We start from the raw sequence: 21271 nt of genomic DNA, 5'->3' as shown, positions 1-21271 counted from the left end.
ATAAAAGTTGTACTACTAAATTGCATCATACTACTCCTCAAAATAATAACATAAACAGGTAACTAATTATAGCTACAAATATAATCACTCAAAATTTTGAAAACACAGAGATTTAGCGCATTGTCATTAGCAATCTAATTTCAATCCTGTTTCTGTGCTAGAAGAGAACAAAATAGTATCTAAGGTTATAAAGCACTATTATTTCCTCCTCTCCTCATAATGTCTTATTTAGCAGATGTGATATAATTTACATTAGTAACAGAATGACAGGTAATTCTTTTATACTCATTTTTTCTTATTGTGTAGTAAAGTCCCACAAATACAGGTAAGAAATAGAGGTTATTATTAAAGCATGTCAGAAACAATCATCATGGTTACCTACAATGAAGATGGCTATTGAATTGATGAAGCACTGGGTAGTAACTCTAGGACGTTTACTATTTCCAATTATTTTAAACAATCTATACACTTTCACACAAAATATATACACATATATGTATTCTAAGTGTTTTTTTTTAAAAAGAGAGAGAGAACTTGCCTTCTTCCTCATCTAGAATAAAAGGAAGGGAAAAAAAGTAGAAAGAAAAAGTGGTTAGTAATGAATGGTTAGTTATTTCATTATTAATTACAATAAACATTCAGGTGAATTAAAACATACCAAAGGCATTGTGGGAGGGTTTTCTTTGAGGTTATGCAAAGTACTTGAAAATGCATGGACTCTAAGAAAAAATAAGTGACATCTTGGCATAGTGGAAGGGCAATGGACTGAGGCAGGAAGACCTGAGTTCAACCCTGCCTCAGACGCTTACTAACTCTGTGACCCTTGTTAAGGCCTTTAACATCTTTGCATTCCAGTTTCCTCATCTATAAAACGAAGGAATCGAATTTGAGGGCCTCTAATGTCCTTTCCAACTTGAAATCTATGATTCTATGAAAATAGAAAACTGAACCAGCTCACACTTTCTTCTTACAAAATAGGTCATTTGATATATCAAGTAACATTTATAGTGATACAAAATTTTAAAGTATTTAAAAATATCTTTAGATATGCCTTAGACTGATAAAAGTGATATGAACATATATATCCTCTCTTTCACATATATTTGTGTATATATTAAAGATACTTGAACCTAGATAATACATATATATATTTAAAACTTTTGTTATTGTCTCATCATTTGTTTTAACTGAGATATTCCATTCTGACTGAGGCTGTTTGTGTCCAAAGGAAATGTAAAATAGTTTTGCTCTTTAAAACTGTGTTTGAATTTCTATACGCCTTGCATTTTATGGCAGGATTCTAGGATTAGCCAATGCTTTCATTATGTAATACCTATTATCCAAACATCAGATCTTATTGAAACTAAAAAGATGGCTTATTCTCAGCAGCTGAAATGTAAGCACAACCCTAATCCATGAATTATCCATTCTCCTCCCCCAATTCTGTACATTAGTTATATTCAATTTTTAAACATAAATACAAATGTGAATCATTTGCATGCTTGTACTGGCAAAACATCATACAATTTCTCAAAGTTCATTAATATCATCCAAGAAAATGCATCTAAAAATCAGAGAAGGATTAGTGCACAAATGCACGTTAGTGATATCATTACATTTTTTAAAGGATTCATTAAAGACAGAATTTGTTCATAAAACCACATAAAAGTAGTAAAACAATTTTTCTCCCTTACCACTGCAGACAAATTCACGTTTCTGAACTTCAGCTACATTATGGCCCTTCAGGTGGGATGGACCCATGCATTGAGTGTAGAGGCCAACCCGAGGTCTTTGACGGAGCCAATCAGAGAGCCAGGCCAGGTGGCAGTCACAGTAGAGGTTGTTGGAATGAAGTCGACTAAATGAAAGGAAGCAAGTCAATATGTTTAAATTACAAAGAAAAAAAGATTACTGTTTCAATGACATCGAAGATTTATTAATAATAAACTTATAATGAAAATCAAGTTTTCAAAATTTCAATTTAAGATCTTGCATGGTTGGAGGTATTTATTAGCATGCCAGTATATAAAAACAAGCAAGTCAAAATCTGATTTGTTTAATTTTTAAAAAAGTTTACTGACACAATATTAATTTTGTATAGTTTCTTCTCTTTTCCTTCATTTTTAGCTAAACAAATATATGAGAACTTGAAAATAGCTCTGGAATTCTTTGGCTTGGACCTTTGTAAAGAGGTGAGGAGACAAAAGTCTAAAATGAATTGCTCTGCAATGGTAACATACTGACAGTGAGGGGGAAAAAAGGTTAATAAAAGATTTGGCTTCCAATTAGAAATATCAGTGAGTCTTGCCATTATTAGTCTCTATAGAAACTGCTTACAAAATCCTTTTAGCAGGTCACATGCATTTTCTGCTGAACAAGACAGAATAATAATTCAATATGAAACACTTCTTTCATGTCCCTTTTCTGATTTCCTTCCTTTTTGTTTAATCGTAGAAAAGGGGATTAGCTGCTCTTGGCTCTTGGGAACCCATACTCAAAGCAGTGCCTGAAATTCAAAGACACGAATGGCAGCCAGTGAAGGAATTAAGTAAGTTGCTTCTCTGTTGGCAGAGAGCTACACAAGACCATGGCTCCTTTCCAAGTGGCAAAAAGCACTCCACCATTAATAAAATATAAGACAAATGTATTCATTAAATTAGGTAAATTACTTAAAACTGGCTTTTATGTTTTCTCAAACTAAAGAAAAAGACATTCCAAGCTATAAATCAAGGCCTTGTTTCCAGAATAGTCCATGACAGAGCAATGTCATATTAGAACTTTTTTTGCTGATGTGTTCAATCCTAACTGAATAATAGTGATGCATTTTAAACATGGAACTCAGTCCAGAAAGTTAATTTGACCATAAAATGGCATTTTAAAATGACATTAATTCTATGGAATGATAAACCAACCAAAGCAGAGAAATTTAAATTTAAGAAAAATTGCTTTCACTCTCACTGGTACTTAGGAATAATAACACATAAGGTACAAAACAGAACCTTCTACTAAAGAGAAGGCATGCCATGGTACCAAATTAGTGACACTGAGATAACCTTTGTACCTTTTTCCTTTGAGTTCTCAGTGGCACATTTTTGAAACCTAAAAGTTCATTCTCCATGTTGGAAAGTCTCTTCCTGAATTATTCGTGCAGAAAACCAAACAATGGGTGCTTTATGGTTTGCAAAGCACTTTACAATGATTTTGTTTGATTCTCACTGCAACCTTTCAAGAAAGGCACTATGGGTAATGGTAGCCCCATTTTTTGGATAAGGAAACAGGCTAAGAGATTAAGTGAGTAAATGATTTATTCCCAGTTACACCACTAGGCAATATTTGAACTCCAGTCTCTCCTAACCACAAGCCCACGTCTCTTTTGACTATATTTTGTTTCCATTCAATTCTATGAATCATTTAATCAAATCTTTTCATTTTATAGATGAGGATACTGAGACTTAAAGATGTTAAATAGCTAGTAAGCGTCTGAGCTTGCTTTTATATCTAGGTTCCTTGCCTGCAACTGCAGTATTCTTTTTATTAAACTGTATTAGGTCAAATAAGTGAAACAATATATTAAGTCTATAAAAATATAATATACGTCACCTAGATGAATTGGTCAGTTAGTACTATATCTGGTAGGTGCTCATAGAATAGTCCAACTTAACCATATTAGCTTATTTTCAAAGTTCTGTCTATAAAGATGAAGGCTCACACCTCTGGGAGATTATAATTTTAAAATAATCTCATTCAAGACACTAAAATTGATACTAATAAATCAAAAAGGTACCTAATTCAATGTGTGATACATTTGCATAAACCTTTTAAGTATATACTCTCTCTCTTTCTCTCTAAATGTATTCTGATAGGAAATAAAAAAATCCCTTTGGGAGATATACAATTACATTTGAAAAAAAAAAGGTAACAAAAAGCTTCTGGCAATGATTCCACGCAACTATTTTTTTTAATTACTGCTTTTTTTTAGGTAAATTTTGAGACGTCTAAGATAACAAATTTAGTATAGGAAGAGATCTTAGAACTAATCTAGTCCAACTCCCTAAATTTACAAATGAGGCAGCAGAAGCCTGAGAAATTCAACAGCATGTAAAGGTCACATTACAAGTAGCAGGGCCACAATTCAAACCAGGATCCTCTGATTCCACATATGGTGCTCCTTCTACTGCACCAAATAACATTCATTAACATCAAATAGTCAATGCCTGGTTTTTAAGGTATCTTTCTCATTGAAATGTAATAAAGATCAGCTATGTCTTCGGAAAGTATCTTTCAATTAGCCTGGAAGGCATTTTAATGTCTATGTTACAACCCCTAAAAAGGTGTATGTATGTGTGTGTGTGTGTGTGTGTGTGTGTGTGTGTGTGTATGTATGTATATACCAACACAACCTTACTTATAACAGCACTGGAGGGGTATGCTGTTAATATTGTGTTACAAAGAATGTTGGAGGGTTAGTTAGGTTTGATTAGGCCTACTTGCAGAATGGTAATAAAATCATAAAGATTTCTCATTCATCATTTATGATGGCCAATCAAAAAGACTTCCATTTCTTAATGAAATGTGACCTATATAAGAGTATAAAGTAAACCATCTCTCATCATATTCAAAACCAAAATTTTAAAATAAAACTTTCAAATTGAGATGTCACTTAACCCTTACCTTATTACCTTCTCTTTCATTAAACACACACACACACACACACACATGCACACGCACTCACACATTCCTTTACATTAGCACATTAATACCAAAATTAGACTCTTTAATAGATCAAACTGGTATGCAGTTTTACAGTGACTACTTACAAAGTCCTAAGCTTTGGCATATGGTTGAAACTTGCCACAGATAATCTAGTAATGTTGTTATTGTTGAGAGTGCTGTAAAATATGAAGAAATAAATTAGATAATTTCAGAAATAAAGATGTATATTGATATATTTCCAATTCTAGAAAAAAATCTAAAGAAATACATATTTGATGGCCAATTTTCCTGAAGAGACACAGGCAATGTTATCTTACAGGCAAGTTGATCATTTCTGAAAATACATTATCAATTTATATTTTGAACTATTAAATACTTATTTCAATTAAACCTCACAGGTATGAAAATGGTGTATATGAATCCACAAGTATCTGGATTTGTGATTATGTATGTTTTACTCTATTGAGTTTCATTATGGATGGCAAAGATGATGAAGGTAACGGTAAATGTTGTAGGAACTCTGGAAGGACAAGAATACTAGTATATTGTGGGTGGAGATGTGCATTCATTGATACATTTTGGAAAACAATTTATAATTATATCAGAAAGTCAATAAAATGTATAAAACCTTTGACTCAGCAATATCACTGCAAGGTTTATATCCTAAGCAGATCAAAGAGAGAAAAAGGTTACATATAAATAGAAATAAAAGGATAAATATATGTACATGTACACATGTTCATATGTACATGTATATAAAGAAGATATATGTACATGTATGTATGTACATGTATCTTATATATGAATTAGCTTATGTATATATGTATGTGTATATTAATGCATATGTACAATGTATACACACATATATGTATGTATGTACGTATACATATGTGGTGCATTTTGTACAGTTGCAAAAAAAATGGAAAGGACAATTAATATCCATGGATGGATTGGGAAATGGTTGAATGACTTGTGGCATATGAATGCAATGAAATATATTTTTTTTTTACCATAAGAAATGACAAATAGGAAGACTTCAGAGAAACTTGGCAAGACTTACATGAAATGCTACAGAGACAAGAAAGCAGAATCAGGAAAATAATTCACATAATGACTACAACATTGTAAATAAAATCAACAATGAAAGACTTCTAGACTCTCATCAATGCAGAGATCAATCAAGAATTTAAAGGAACCACTGTAAAGTGTGTCTCCTGTCTTTTGTCCAGAGCTGAATATAGGTGTGAAATAAGGAATGCATTGTCAGTCCTGGCCAATGTTGATTAATTTCTTTTGCTTAAATGCACTTGTTTGTTATAAGGGATGGTGCTACTAAGATGGGATGGGAGTTAGAGTTAGAGTCACTGGGGAGTAACAGTAATTTTTTTTAAAGACCATAAATAAATTTTTAAAATTAAATGTGAGTTAATGTAAATAACAAAATTTTTAAAAATGAGCAAAAACATCAATTTGTAATTTACATTTTCTTTTCAAAGGACTACCATTATTTTTTGTCCAAGGAAAGGTATTTTAGTTTGTTTAAAGCTACTGGAATCCAGGAGCAAATTATAACATGCTTAGTTTTCAATGCAACACTTCCCCAAAATGTGAAATTTCAGTCAATACTCATATACTGGCTACTATAATTCAATCATATGGCTTTAAACTTACAATATTTACAATTCATGACAATGGGCATACAAAGAGGACTCTGTTTCTAAAGATCTTATTTGCTTCCTTGCTGAGGAAATAGGCCACTATTCAAACTTGACTTATAACATCAATATTTATGGAAAATGCTTGAGTTACATGGGATGGAATGAAATTATATTCTTATATATCTTTGCTAAGGGTTTCAATTGCATTGGCAGTTACTAATCTAGCTTATTCTTTCTAGAGATTGAGCTGTTCTTCCCACTGCTGAAGGAGATGGTGGAGGCATAGTGGCAGTGCTGATGGTGAGCAAGGTTTGTGATACCAAACATAAGAAGGATGGGTGGTCAGAATAGTTGTGGTAGTAGAATGAAGGCTAGTTGTTGCTCTAATAACACAGTTTCTGGACCTAAATTACCATTTCTCTCACAAATACTATGTGTTCTCATATGTATATACACCATATATTCATTTCTCATACTGTTCTCTGCTTCACCAATGAATTTCACTTCTAATTTATAAATGACTCATGTCCCTACTAGCTTAGGAGCTTTCTAAAGACACAGTGTGTAGTTATTTTTTATGTATGTCTTTCTCACATTATTTTATATATTTTCTCATATATTTTATATATGTCTTTCTCATATTTAGTATAGTGCCTTGCAGGGGAGCAAGTACTTTTTAAAAAAATGGCTTGGATTGAACAAATGTATGTTAAATACCTTCTTATACAGAACCTCCCAATAAAGACCTTTCTCTCCCAATGCAGACTGATATCTTCTCTGCAACCTAAAGTCTTTAAGACTTTACCTGGGCCGCTGGGAAGGGATGGTGCTTTCCCAGGTTCACATAGATTTTTGGGACTCTGAGGCCAGCCCTCTAGAAACTACACCATTTTGCCTCTCCTAGAATGACTATTAGAGAAGTTTACATGTTGAATCAAAAGGAACTCGGTTAATAAAATAACTTCTTTTTCCACTATGAGAATCTGAGATAATCTAACACAAAGAACATTTTCAGGGTAGCTAAAATATTGAAAATATGACCTCAGGAATGAAATGGGTGAATTATTGGTACAAATTAGATGCTATTAATGTTGATGGGTTGTGACCACTCTCTTACCATTACAAAGAAATTTAAGTATTTCACAAATGTTTTCTGATGATAAAAGTTGCCTAATGTCAATTTGAAGACACTCCTTAAATTTTCTGCTTTAGTTAAAGAATCAAAGCAAAATAGATTGTCTTGGAGGTTACAATTAGTGTTGGTATTCTATAAAATTATATTTGTGCTAATAATTAGCAAACTGAATATTATACATAATCAATGAAAGTAATAATTATGAACAATTCATCTCATGTTTATGTGGTCATTTAATATTTTCAAATCCCTCTCATTACAATAATCTGTATGTTAGGCAGTGTAATTTTCATTATTATTATCCCTACTTTACTAATGAGGAGAATGAGATACAAAAAAGTTAAATAACATTACAAAGTTCAAATATCTAGTCTTAGATTAGATTCACAAAATTAGGTAATTTGAAAAAGTATGCTAACTCTCTACCCAAAATGCCCTGGGAAATATCCAATATAGAAAAAAACTTATGCATATTCTCTATTTGATTTAACAATAAACTTAATGCTCATATTCTAAATTGAAATCAAGGTAATATTACTTATACTTTATTTTCATCTCACTTTAGTTAATGTTTGGTAAGTTATTTAAAGCACATCCTAACAATGCTTTCAATATTTATATTAATGTAATAAGCACTCCTCTCCATGAAAACATTAGATCAGAAGAAAAATTGTAGCAGGACATATATAATTTTTGCTTTGATAGTAATATTATTCTTGGGAAGGCAATATCTGCAACAATGTATATAGTCTGTGTTGACCATGTCTTCCAATTTTTTTTTTCAGAGAAGGATGGACAGTCTAGCAAACTGTTCTATAATCTCTTCAATGTGAGGGCACCTTACAAAGTCACTGATCATAAAGTCTCATTAAAAGTATCTTCCCCGCCCCCCAAAATCAAGACTATCCTAGAAAATCTTTGATTTTCATCTATCTATAGCATGCTTGAATAAGAAATGTGAAAGACTTCTAGAAATTATAGATAGTGAAGTTATATAGAAACAATTTCTAAGGGAAATACTTGTGATAAGTAGGTTAGGGTTTTGGTGCTGAATTCTCAAAAATTTGCTATCAACATAGTTCTAATTCACCAGATGATCTCATTTGCACATTTTACTTTCTAAGACAGTCCAAAAAAAATGATCATCTTATTTTTAATACCTTGTTTTCTGAGATGTAGGTCATTTACAAGAAAAATGCATGAGTAAATTTATTGTATGAAGATGTTTTTACATCTCTACAACATTTTTTTCTCTATCGTGGTGCCCCAAGACATCAATATACAGTGAAATATTCAGTGGGAAATCACAATTTCTCTCTTGAGAAATTTCCACTCTTTTCATAATCAGTATCTGCATCAATGCATGGCCCACTTGTACCATTCATCATAAATGGCTTGTGGTTAAAACAATCATACCCTTCTCTTTACTGTCTTATGGTTTGTCAAAACAAATTTCAAAATTGAAAAGTGTGCTGAAGTAGAAAAAAAAGGTTAAAAATGCTACTTTGAGAAACTTGCTGATTCTGCACATGATGACACATTTTCTAGAGTTATGAGAAGAAGAGGGAGTTAACACCTACCTTTGGCAATTCTGCGTGAAGGTCAATAAATACAAATTCTCCAATGCACATAGAAATTCAGAGTCCTCTTTCCATATGAATTTCGTTCAGATAACTGTTATAAATACTTCTTATTCTTTTAATTATTCCAATTCCTATTTCATAGGATCATAAGCTCATACAAACAAGCTTGAAATAATCTAAGAGACCATCTGGTACAAGCTTCTCATTTTCCAGGTGAGGAAACTGAGTCCCATGAAGGTTAAGAGATTTGCAAAAGGTAGTAAATGTCAGAAGTAGGGTTTGAACCCAAGCCCTCCGTCTCCAAAGCCACTGCTCTTTCCATCATATCATTCCATTGAATAATATCAATTTTTTTGTCTTTTATTATAGATAAATATATATCAACCAGAGTTTTAATGGATCACAAAATAAAAAGACTATAGGTATGAAATCCTGATTAAATAAAGATTTTTTCTTACTGTATATTATACACTTACTTTTTCTTCTTTTGCATTTGTTATGATCAGTAGTGAAAATTCAACTCTTTGTTAAAGTTTAAGGAAAAATGGGGGCTTAGCTATGTAGTATAATTCACAAAGTTACCCATAATTTCAAGACTCAAAAGTATTCCTCTAAAGTTCACTTCAATATTATATGTATAAAAATACTGAATATACAAAATACCACTGGATTTGAAGTATAGATTATAGAATCTCCAACATTTTATTGACTTGCAATGAGAAATTCACACAAAGATTGTTACTAAATTTGGGAGAATTTTATGGAGCTAAATGTAAAAAAGAGTATGTCAATGATTGTGATTTCACAGAATACATGCCTTAGAATCCTTTATTTACTGGTGAGGAATTACATATAGATGTGAAACATTTGGAGGAAGAAATAGACAAGAGTTACATATGAGAAGAGGTGTGGGTGGGTTTGAATATGTGCTAATAGAAGAGATCCTGAAATTGAGGAAATCACAGATTGACCCAAGCATTATCTAGATATACAAGTGTGAATGTATATGTGTGTATAATATTATCAATATATTGAAAGTTTTTTTATTAACCAAACTTTCTCTCTCTTTGATTCCATCAATCAGCTATCTTTCCCAAAACATATACTGAATATTTTATCTTATGTTTTACACCAGTTTTTCTAGGTAGAATCATTATTTAGATTACCTGGTACCATGCCAAACAAAACATAATACGTGAATGTGCTTCCAATAATTGGCTTTTCAAAATTATGTTTCCAAATTTTAGGAAATCTGGACATATTCAATAAAGAAACTTCATGATTACAATAATTAGGGGCAAAGAGTTATTTAACATTGCAAATGCATTTAAATTTAGTATCTAAGAATTTATTCATGTATGTATACACATGTATGTATATATACATATAATATATGTTTATAGGATTTAATTTAGCTAATCATTTAGCATGTTTGCATGAAAATTAACTTGAGGTAATTTTGATTCTCTTTAAGGGGTCTCCATTGTAAATTTGGGGGGGATGAAGAGATTACATTTAACTGAATTATATATACATACATATATACATACATACATACATTTATTTTCAGGCACAAAGTTTAGTTAGTTTGTCTGCCTTTTTGACACAATGCTACTACTGTGGGATTACGGTCTAACTTCAAGTGTGCTGGCTTTGAATTATCACCAGGAATACTATCGTTTTTAATATTGTTGACAACAGCTTTATTGTAAATTTTAATTTAAAGAGTGTGCTAGAACATCAGTGTAGTAGATGAAATTTAAATCATGACTACTTGGATGTGTTTGTTAGAGGTAAACTGACAGTGCTCACAGGATTTTAAAAACAAGTTTCCAAAACATAGCAGAAGTATACAGAACAACTTAAGTGACTAAGGAAAGTTAAATATCTTAATCATTAACATTTTTCTTACCACCAATTAACATGTTTTTACATACTGATTTTTAAAATATCTATTAACACTGGGTAATTGAACTGACTCTATTAGTTTACTTAAGGCATTGAAACCAAATAATATGAGGGAAAGTACAAAATATACTCCAAATAAAACACTGCCACTGAGCAAAAATCTACTGCTGCTGTATAAATGCTGCTGAATCAATTTATTTGATTGACCACATTCTGTTCCCTGAACTCAATTTATCAGGAGGATTTTCTGAATTCTGGATAAATTCCAATGAAAAGACTGAAAATTCAAAGCCTCTCTTTGATTTTCTGACTATTTTGTTTGGGCTGAGGATGATTTAAAACACAGGGGAATGCTTTGCTGGGAGAGAGCAAAATTCTTTTGCCTTTTTTGAATGTAAAAAATAACCAGGATTGTAAGGTTGGCAGGAAAAAAATATTCCTGGAATGTTTGAGAGGCTTCAAATCCTTGGTAATTATATTTTCATTTTCAGTGAAGTTATCATTTTGAGGTGAAGGGTTGTGAGTGTACATTATTTTATTACCTTTTCTCCTTTGCCAGATATTTCAAAAGAATAAATAAAAAGTAAAGATTGCAATAGAAGATCAATTCTTGTGTGTATGTATGTGTTTTCTACTTCAATACTAGTTATATAGTCCCTAAAAATAAACTGCTTGGGTGGTTCAGAAAATAATGGAGCTGATCTAAACAATTAACTCTTTCAAAATACTGTTACATTACCTCATTGAAAAAATGACATTTTTTCTTAGAAGAAAAAGTTATCATGTGGCATAATAACATGCAGTATCAACAACATAATACCATATAAACAATGGAACACCTTGCTATAAAAATGGCATCATTTGTAATTTTTTCCCACTTTGGGTTAATTGCATTCATCTCAATATTTGCCATTTCTGGCTATATATGAAATAATTCTGTAGACAATCTATCTTGCTATATGAAGGGATACTTCCATGGCAGACTATGTATACATATTTGTGCATTTCCTTCAGTATACAAACAGATATATGCATATATTATCAATACTAATATTTAGGGATCTTTTATAGCGGGTCACTGATTTATTTAAGGTGTCTCTTCACTAGGCCACTTTGACACAAGGATTTCTGTTAGGAGATAAGCTCTTACATTAGAACTCCCTAGATATAAAGCTTCTCTTAAGAGTAAGAGATACAAGCAGTACTTACAGCACTTCCAGGTCCCGTAGAGCCCTAAATGCCCCATCTTCAATACAGCTGATCTGGTTGTAATCCAGTTGCCTGTTAAACAGATTAGGAGGATATACGTAAAAAGGAAGGAACACTGGCAGTGTTATGCCTAAGAAAGTCTCTTCAAGGATCTATGAATCTAGGCTTCACCAAATGAAATGCTTTCCCAAATAAACTCATCTGCTTAAGAATGTCACACGCCATTCTGGCCTTGATGCCGCCACTGAAATCTCTTTTTGTTCTGAACTGTCTGTGCAAACAGCAGCCTTGGGAAAGCTCCAGTAAATAATAACTCCACCTTATATTAAATGCCATAGGAATGCAATTTCATTACATCAAGAAAAGCTATCCATTAAAAGCTCTCAGCGTCATCTTGCTGAAACAATTTCATTAAGGTAAAGGACTGTAAATCACTTAATGTCACATGCATCCCCTCAGTGACCTAACAGAATCCATTTATCAGAGAAGCCCAGCTGCATGTTAATTTCACTATCCTTGGCAAGAAAAAGCAATAATACTTTGAGTTTTCTTTTTAAAAAGCTGTTTCCTTTTAGAACTCCAAATCCAGAAACAGAAGAATCCTTCATATATGCCTTCCTTTCCCCAAGTAATATATTTTAGAAAGCATGCACTTATTCTATATCAAACTTGATTCTTCACTTAATTTGATTCCTTCAAATTATCTGCATTGTAAGCATGGCTACTTTTGAATTCTGTAACTTAAAAGGGTACAATATAGATATCTAGAGTATACCTTACTAGTTTTTAAGTGACTAAATTTTGGAAAATAATTTCTTCCTTTGGATGATATTACTTCATTTGCAAACTCACATTTCACATGGAGTACATTCCACACAAGGATCGCTAAAATCTATTTTATGTCCATACACTTCAGTAAAAACTTAAATATAGCACTTTATTCAAAATAGCACCTATTTCAAAGTAACTGCTTTTCCCCTATTGAAAAGAGTACCTAAATTGTTTGTCCTGAATACAAAATTAAAGAGTAACCCAAACCTAGTAGTTTTGAAGTGTCCTTTTCCTTTTTTTAATTAATAGGATTTCTTTATAAAAAAATAGCAATCCACTTTGTTGAAATAAACATCCAAATACAGAAGCAAGAAGATCTTCACCGTGAACAATCACTTTTCAGAAGGGTAGTCTAAGGAGTTGTTGCTTAAAGCAGGTGACGAGGTGCGTGAGGTTATTATTATCCTAGGAAGGCAAGTATTTTAGTGCTTCACTTGAAAGAGTAATGGAATGTTGCCAAACTAGTATAAAACAAAACAAAACAAAACAAAAACAAAAAAAAAAGCCTATGATCTTCAGATGCAGAGACGAGTGAAAGCCATCATACAGGACTAAGAATGTGACCACAATACAAATACACTTGCCCTTCATGTTTCTAATTCTGTATTAGCCACCGGGACTAATGCACCTACTTGAGAGCTATTTCTTGAAGCATTGGTAAGCATATGACTGCAGGCTAAGTGCTTTCCTCATTAAAACATTACAAACCAGTACAATAATTTAAGCTAGTGACTCCTCAAAAAGCTTCTTTAAATTTCTTGACTTATGCATTATATATAAATATAATACATATACACACATACAGGAAGTAGACATTGTTTATACGTAAATATATAATATATAAACATGCACATATATAGTGGTGTCAAGTTCAACAGGGCCACTAAACTGGACATAAAGATCCCTGTGGACCACATATTGACAGTTTAAAATATAATATTGTCTATGTTTTATTATATTTTTATTTTTGTTGTTAATTATTTCCTAATTACATTTTAATCTTTTGGGGCTGCACTTTGCAGTGGACCACTTGCCGTCTGTGGATAATGCATTTGACACCTACGCATATACACATACATATGTTATTGTACATATCCACACATGCACATATGCATGTGTGTACATATAACCTGTCTGTATACACATACATGTATATAAATAAATATACATGTGTTCAGACATGTGCATGCGTGTTCATATATATACATCCACACATACATGTATCTTATGACATTATAATACATCTCATTTTGAAAGGCATCTGAAGTGGCAGTTATTATAAATGGGCACACCTTTACATGATGCAAATGGTACAACCCATGCCATCCAATCTAAGACCAAGAATGCCACTCAGAAGGCATAGTTTTTTGTTGTTTTATAGGAAAAGGCCATCCAAAATGAGATCTACTACTTATTATGACATAGAGTAGCAGTGTTGTTCCTTATGAGGAATTCCTGAAGAAGAATAGTTTTATTTTCTAAGGCACCTTTTATAGCAACTTGATGTGATTTTGGAGCCCGAACATTAAAAGACAAAGTTTGTATTCCTGAGTTATCTTGTTTTTTATAGATTAATCTCATCTGACAATTAAGTTAATAGCCTTTTTTTTGGAGTGTTAAAATATATCCATAGTACCATTCTCTAACCTCTAGTACTATTTATCAAAGCCATTTAAATTAGTACAATGGCATGAAATGTTACCCTTGACACAGTACAAAAGAGAAATTGTTTCCAGACAAATTGGCAAAATCTTTTAATGCCATCAGATTTGCCTAATGCAGTCAGCCTGCAGGTTAACCTGTAAAAGGGTGAGCCTTGTGTTTGCCCATATCTTATTATCCTTAGCTGTCAATGTATAAATCAGCGCTGATGCAGCTTCTTTTAAACCATCCAGACTATAGACAGAGGGAAAGCTTAGCATGAGGGAAAGCACTGAAGCAAATCTTGTCCCACAAGAAATAACTGAAAGGCAGACAACTTCTTTCAATAGGCACAAGTTGAGACCAGTCAGAATCAAAACAAAACAAACAACAAAAAAACTTTGTTATTGTTGGTGTTCTCTTTAACAATGTCTATGTTTGCACAATACATGTTTCTTTAGGCTACTACTAGTAATAGAAGTGTTTCCATAGATTTAATCACTAGGGTATTACGGTCTTTTGGGGATGTTGTGAACACAGTGCAGTCTTACTTACCCATTCCTCTGGGAATGATGCTCCTTCAAAACCATTTTGCAAATGTCAAAACAAACTAACACAATCTCCATAAATCATGTAAATCGGGGTTAGGATCCAAAATCCAGCTCAATGGCAGTATCCCTGATAAGCTCCTATATGTCTGCATGTCTATGATATAAACATCTGAAGTACTATTTTTATGGGGAGGTTAGTGTCCCCTTCTCCATTTTGGTGGTATTGGTGGCTGTGAGTGACCCAGATTGCATCTTCCCACCACAACCATCATCACCTTCAAACAGTCAGTGTCCTCCTGCTCATCAACTCTCAATATCAAAAAGGACATAAAAAGGTATTGACACTTGTGGATTGACTGAATCCACAAGTATTAATAACTTTTCTTTTGCATTTAAGCCTGTTGCTTCTTAAATGTGGTACATCACAGGATTAGACATCTAAGGGATCTTAAGGGGGCAGCTAGTGTAAGACCTCCATTTTATAGATAAGCAAACTGAGATTCAAAGAGGTGTAGTGATCCTACATTGATGGTCAATGAACAAAGATTGAACATAGAATAATAACGATAATAATAACAATAGCTAGCAATTATATAGAGCTTTAAGGTTTGTAAGCCTCTAAGCAAATCTTATTTCATACTAAACTCACAATAACCCTTAGTGGTTAATGTTATCATCATTCCCATTTTGTGCATGAGGAGACTGGGACAGACAGAAGTTAAATGACTTGCTCGGTATCATGTAACTAGTGTCTGAGTCTGGATTTGAACTCAGGTCTTCCTGACTTCAGTATGAATCCTCTATCTACTATGCCTCCTAGCTATAACGTACTAAGAAATAATTTTGCTTAGCACTTTCTGCTCATCCTTTGGAGCCATTTAAAAGAGTTGATCTCTTTCTAGGTTGCCACTATATGTAGCACCTGACATCAAAGTTGGCAATAGGCAACAAGAGGAAAAATTTGAGGATAATTTATCCAATAATGAAGGACATTTTTGATCACAGTAAGAGAAGGGAGCAGAAAGACTTTTCCTGAAGATAGGTACAGGAAGCCAAACATGTGTGTGTGTGTGTGTGTGTGTGTGTGTGTGTGTGTGTGTGTGTGTGTGTGTAGGTGGAAAGATTGGGTGTAGGAGTGGCAGGTCTTTAAAAAAAATGCCTTATCAAAATGCCAATACTAAAAAGTCCACCAGATTTAATGCTTCCATGGTGATAAGAGTAATAGTTAGGAACTCACACTAGGCATTCTGCCACCTGGGGTAAATTCAGCTGAGTATTCTTGGGGGTGGGAGGAGAGAAGTATAGTATGGGTAGTTCTAGGCACTGATATTTCCTATTTGTGGCAGAGGTAGACTAGACATAGAAGACAAACTGGAAGGAGTGGGTATACAAACAGGGCTGTGGATGGAATGAGGAAGAATACTTTGTATTAAGTGCTAAATGAATTAGAGAGCATGAAAAGTGACCAGGAGGTCCATAGATTACAGAAATAATGATTTGGACAAGGTAGAGTGAATTTCCATTATCAATCAGCAACATTTTGAGGGTATGTCTACAATTTCCTTCTCCTCTCACTTCCATATTTTCCCTCTTCCCTTAATAAGACTGTGGTGTCTTAATACCTGAATATCATTAAAACTGAGAGAGAACCTTTTCTGAAGAGAATGGTTTAAACTGAGACCTACTGATGAATTCTACATATCTGATGAATTCTGCATATACTATAAACTCCAGGGACTCAATTTTAAATTAAATATTATTTCTAATAAATAGTAAAGCATTTCTGATTTGATAAGCCCTCCTAGAGATTGCACTCTACTTGAAAATTCTTTAATGGTGCAGGTTTAACTTTGCCCTAAGATGAAGAAAGAGTCAGATTATACAGGAGTCACCCAGTGATGGACTGAGTAACTATAATCCAGGGATCAGCCTAGTTAAGCATGAAGGCTCATCACCAGGTAGGCTACAGGATGATGAATTTGGGGGCTTAAATAATATGCCTTTCAAAGTCACCCAGTAAGCAGTAAAGAAACTGGGATTACTGTTTTGAGGAATTTATATCATTAGTAAAATCACAGATCTTTAAAATTCCTTAGAACAAGCCCAGTTTACTGACAAAGGTGTTCCAATGCTTTAGTGCTTCTCACAATTTTAAGAATATTGAAATACTGAAAAAGAAGGAACATTGAATTAGATTTAAGGAAACTGATCAACTCTAAACCAGAAAGAGAATGCCCTCTTAATGAGAATCTTTTCTAATGCCTTGTAGAAGAGAAGTAGTAAGAGTGGCCAGAAAGATTTTATCACTTAATCCCATCAGTGGTGAGTCAGGACTAGTCACTTTTCTATCAGTTTCAATTTATCTCCTGGTAATGGTGGAATAAAAATTTCAGACTCTTCATGAACATTCTAAGAAATTATTTACCTTAACAATATTTGATCATTCATCCATTTTTATTCACCAAAAATAATTAATGGGGCATACACCACGTGCAAGACCTTGCTCCTGCTAACAATGCAATAAAGAAGATGACAACCACCAAAAGAACCAAATGACAAAGCAGACTGCAATAGCTACCTTCCAAGGATGTTTGAAGTTCAAATTATTAAGAGTGCTCACAAGGCAAAAAGGACTATGACTTAAGGATCAGGAGTCTAAATAGCTGCAGAATATTGGATAGGTCAAATCACCACTCTAGCCTTCAATTTCTTCACATTTCAAATGAAAGTTTTAGATTAGGGTTTCCTATTCTGGAGTCCACAGATTTCAATGACTTGAATAGGAAAAAAATATATATTTTTATTGCAATAAATGAGATAACATGTAAAGATTTTGCAAACCATAAAACATACAAATATTAGTTATTGTGATTATTAGCAATTATAATAACCTAATGCTTCCTTTGAAATTATATGGATTTTATTTTATGCATTTGAAAACATTCTGAAAAAGGATCCTTAGGAATCACCTAACTTCCAAAGGAACCAGGACACACAAAATGTTAAAAAAAAATTCTGGTTTAGGCTATGTCCTCTAAGATTTATTCATAAACACAAGAGCATATGCAGTCACATCCACATATTATTTACCTTTCCTATCAGTGTTTTTTTCTAAAATTTTGGCTGAGGATATGACATATCAAGTTTGCCTTTGTAGTAGGCAAAGTATTTCCCTCCTAACCACCCTTTAAGGTTGGTAATACAAATATTATCATTCTCATTTTACAAATTAGTAAGAGTTTACTCTAAGGTATGGAGGAGAGGCATGGCTGGTCCTGAATCTCTGTAGATGACATCATTTTCCTTCCCATTATGAGCTCCTGCTGAGCCTGATAACCTTCTTTTAACTCAAATCCCCAGGCTAGGTAGCACAGGGAAGTTTGGAGGAAGCCACTGGTTCCTGTGGGGTGGCAGTCTTGGGATTGGGCAAGGGAAAGGAACTGGCCTAAAAGTAGGCCTTTTATACTGTAGAAGGAAGGAGAATATACAGCATATTTGGGGGATAGTGAGTAGATCAGTCAGCTAGAGTTGAAAGCCATTACAAGAGATTTCTAGAATGCAATGTTAGAAAGATAGTTGTGGTTCATATTGTGGAGGACCTTGATTGCAAAGGTACATAGGAAATGTTGACATTATTCGATGGTTAAGAGAGAATCACTGGAGGTTTTCAAACATGGAAGTGATATAATGAAAGCAGAGTCTCAATTATTAGTCCAGTGGCAATCTGCTACCAATATATGATAGGCTAAGGCTGGAGGAAAAGTTATAAAGATTCTGCAATAGTTTGGTTGTATGAGATGCAGTTTGTAACTCAGGTTTCCAACTCTTCTCAGTAACCTTCTGTTACTCCCTACTAGATGGAATGCTACGTAGAGAGTAGTGAGGGGGAAGAGGGAAAGGTGGCTATGCACAGAAATGAAGATTATTGGCTGCTTCTGTCCTATCCAATTTCACCCAGAGAATCTGGCACTAAACCAGACTTTGGACTAAGAAAGACCCTGGCCTTCAAGCATAGGTACATGGTACTATGGGACTTTATATATAGGGGGGAGGAAGCTTGATCCTACTCTGAGAGTTTCTTTTCATATCCCTCTGAACTTTTTTCAGATGTCCCAAAATGTCTTTGGGGTAGAAGTCCTAAAGTTGTTCTTCCTTACCAGACATGGAAGGTTTAGGAAAAGAAAGTAGAAAAGTAGAACCAGGGGCTAGGAAGATCAGGGATTATCTCTCATAAGTTTATATACCATACATATAAAATTAGAAGGTATTTTAGGGGACATCCATTCCCTCAGGTTGCCAATAGAGGTTAAGTGACTTGACCAAAGTCACATGGATAGTAACTGAGATGAGATCTAAACTTGGGCCCTCTGATTCTAGATATGAAACCTTTTCCAATGAATCCATCCATATTTCTTCCCTGCCTCTACTCCCACACACCAAATAGATTCCTTCAAATATGCCATTTATCTTTCTTTCTCTTGATACTTTGGAACCATTCTTTTAAAGAAGCCCCCCTTTTCTACCTCCTCTAATTTCTAAGTGATTTCAATCCTCCAGCTCTGCATAAATATGTTCAACTGGCCTGTGATTACTAAAATTAGAAGGTTCAAAAATTCACTAGGCTGATGGTAGAAGGAAGGGAAAGAAAGTAGTGTATGCAATAGGCATTATAGACAGAACAAACCAGATTAAAATTTTTAATTAATTGAATAATCAGGGAATAAGCTCATATTTCTCAGAGGTAAACAATACTTATTTCATAAGAGAATAAGCTTCGAATTATTGGTCATTTAATTCATATAGTTTCTATATACCTGCAACTCAGAGATAACATAGGAGTTAATAAGACACATGTTAGAAATTTTAGTATCCTTAAAGGGTCTGATAAAGGTAATTAAAATGTTTGCAAGGTGTAGAAGATACTAGTCAAGGAATCTAATAGTGGATTTAACCTAATCCTAGATCATTTAAATAAGGACAAGAAGATGTGGTTAGATTTTTTTAAGGCTCCAAGTTTATATTAGGGAGACTCAAAATCTTGGTAATAATTTTATAAAACTTCCTTTGTCAAGAAAGAAAAAAAATCCTCTAACATGTACTCAAACTGATATAACAGATCAGGAAATATAGCAATTTGGATGGGCTAGGCTAGGCCATCAAAACTTTTTTAAAAATGGAAATAAGAAATAAGTTAGGGTAGTCAGTAAGGTAATCACAGAAACATGGATAGCTCCCCATACGAATTATTGCTCTTTTAGAAGCTGCATGATTTCTGAAGCCTTTTTTATCCCTTGCTACTGAAAGATACGCAAGTTCATTCCAACCCCTAAGCAAAACTTTCTGGATATTAAAAGAACCTTATGTAGCTCTGACCTTCTTGGTGTAAGGAATAATACTTCTAACAAAATGTCACTTGTGTGAGCTTAGGGAAGTCATTTTATGTCTCTAGGCTTCAGTGTCTTCATAACTTTGATGACAAATGTTCAAAATCAGAACCATAGTCTCCAGATAGATTTGAGGCTCATCAAAGAGTTTTATATCATGAGGGATCCCTCTTGGGTCATGTTATGGGCTGTTGTTTAAGATACTGTGAAAGGGACATCAGCCTCTTCATTGGAGTTCGTCTGTTCCTCTCCTCTCATCTAACATCCTCAATCAGGTAGCCAAACATATACTTAGACAAGAACTAAGGCTCTAACAGAAGTATGGGAGGCACTGATGACTATCAACATTACATTAGGCATAAGAGATTTTTACCTTTCTGATGTCAGAAAAGAGCTGAGCTAATTATAAAACTATCTGAAGATACAACATTAGGTGATACTTATTAGAATGAACAAAAATTAATTGAAGAAATAATTATCAAGCCCTTATTATGTGCAAAGATTTTGCTAAATACTGGGGATGCAAAAAAAAAAACAAAATAAGACAGTCTCTTGAAGGAGCTCACATTTTAGTAGGGGGAGACTGTCAATCTATCATCCATCGAACTATCTATCTATCTATCTATCTATCTATCTATCTATCTATCTATCTATCTAT

At 33.5% G+C, this 21271-nt stretch overlaps 1 protein-coding gene across 2 annotated transcripts in view; it reads right to left on the bottom strand.

Moving 5' to 3' along the window:
- The window catches only part of SLIT2 (slit guidance ligand 2), a 397271-nt gene that overhangs the window by 147940 nt on the left and 228060 nt on the right, over nt 1-21271 (bottom strand). For both annotated transcript variants that reach the window (XM_027836326.1, XM_027836327.1), the window contains exons 6-8: nt 12207-12278; nt 4818-4889; nt 1695-1858 (exon numbers count right to left, since the gene is read on the bottom strand). In XM_027836326.1, the coding sequence (XP_027692127.1) occupies nt 1695-1858; nt 4818-4889; nt 12207-12278 (308 nt within the window). The remainder of the gene's footprint in view (nt 1-1694; nt 1859-4817; nt 4890-12206; nt 12279-21271) is intronic.

This window comes from Vombatus ursinus, unplaced genomic scaffold, assembly GCF_900497805.2.
Source record: "Vombatus ursinus unplaced genomic scaffold, bare-nosed wombat genome assembly UNPS02014818.1, whole genome shotgun sequence".
In the NCBI taxonomy this organism is placed as follows: Eukaryota; Metazoa; Chordata; class Mammalia; order Diprotodontia; family Vombatidae; genus Vombatus; species Vombatus ursinus.
This window is presented reverse-complemented; position numbering and strand designations above follow the sequence as displayed.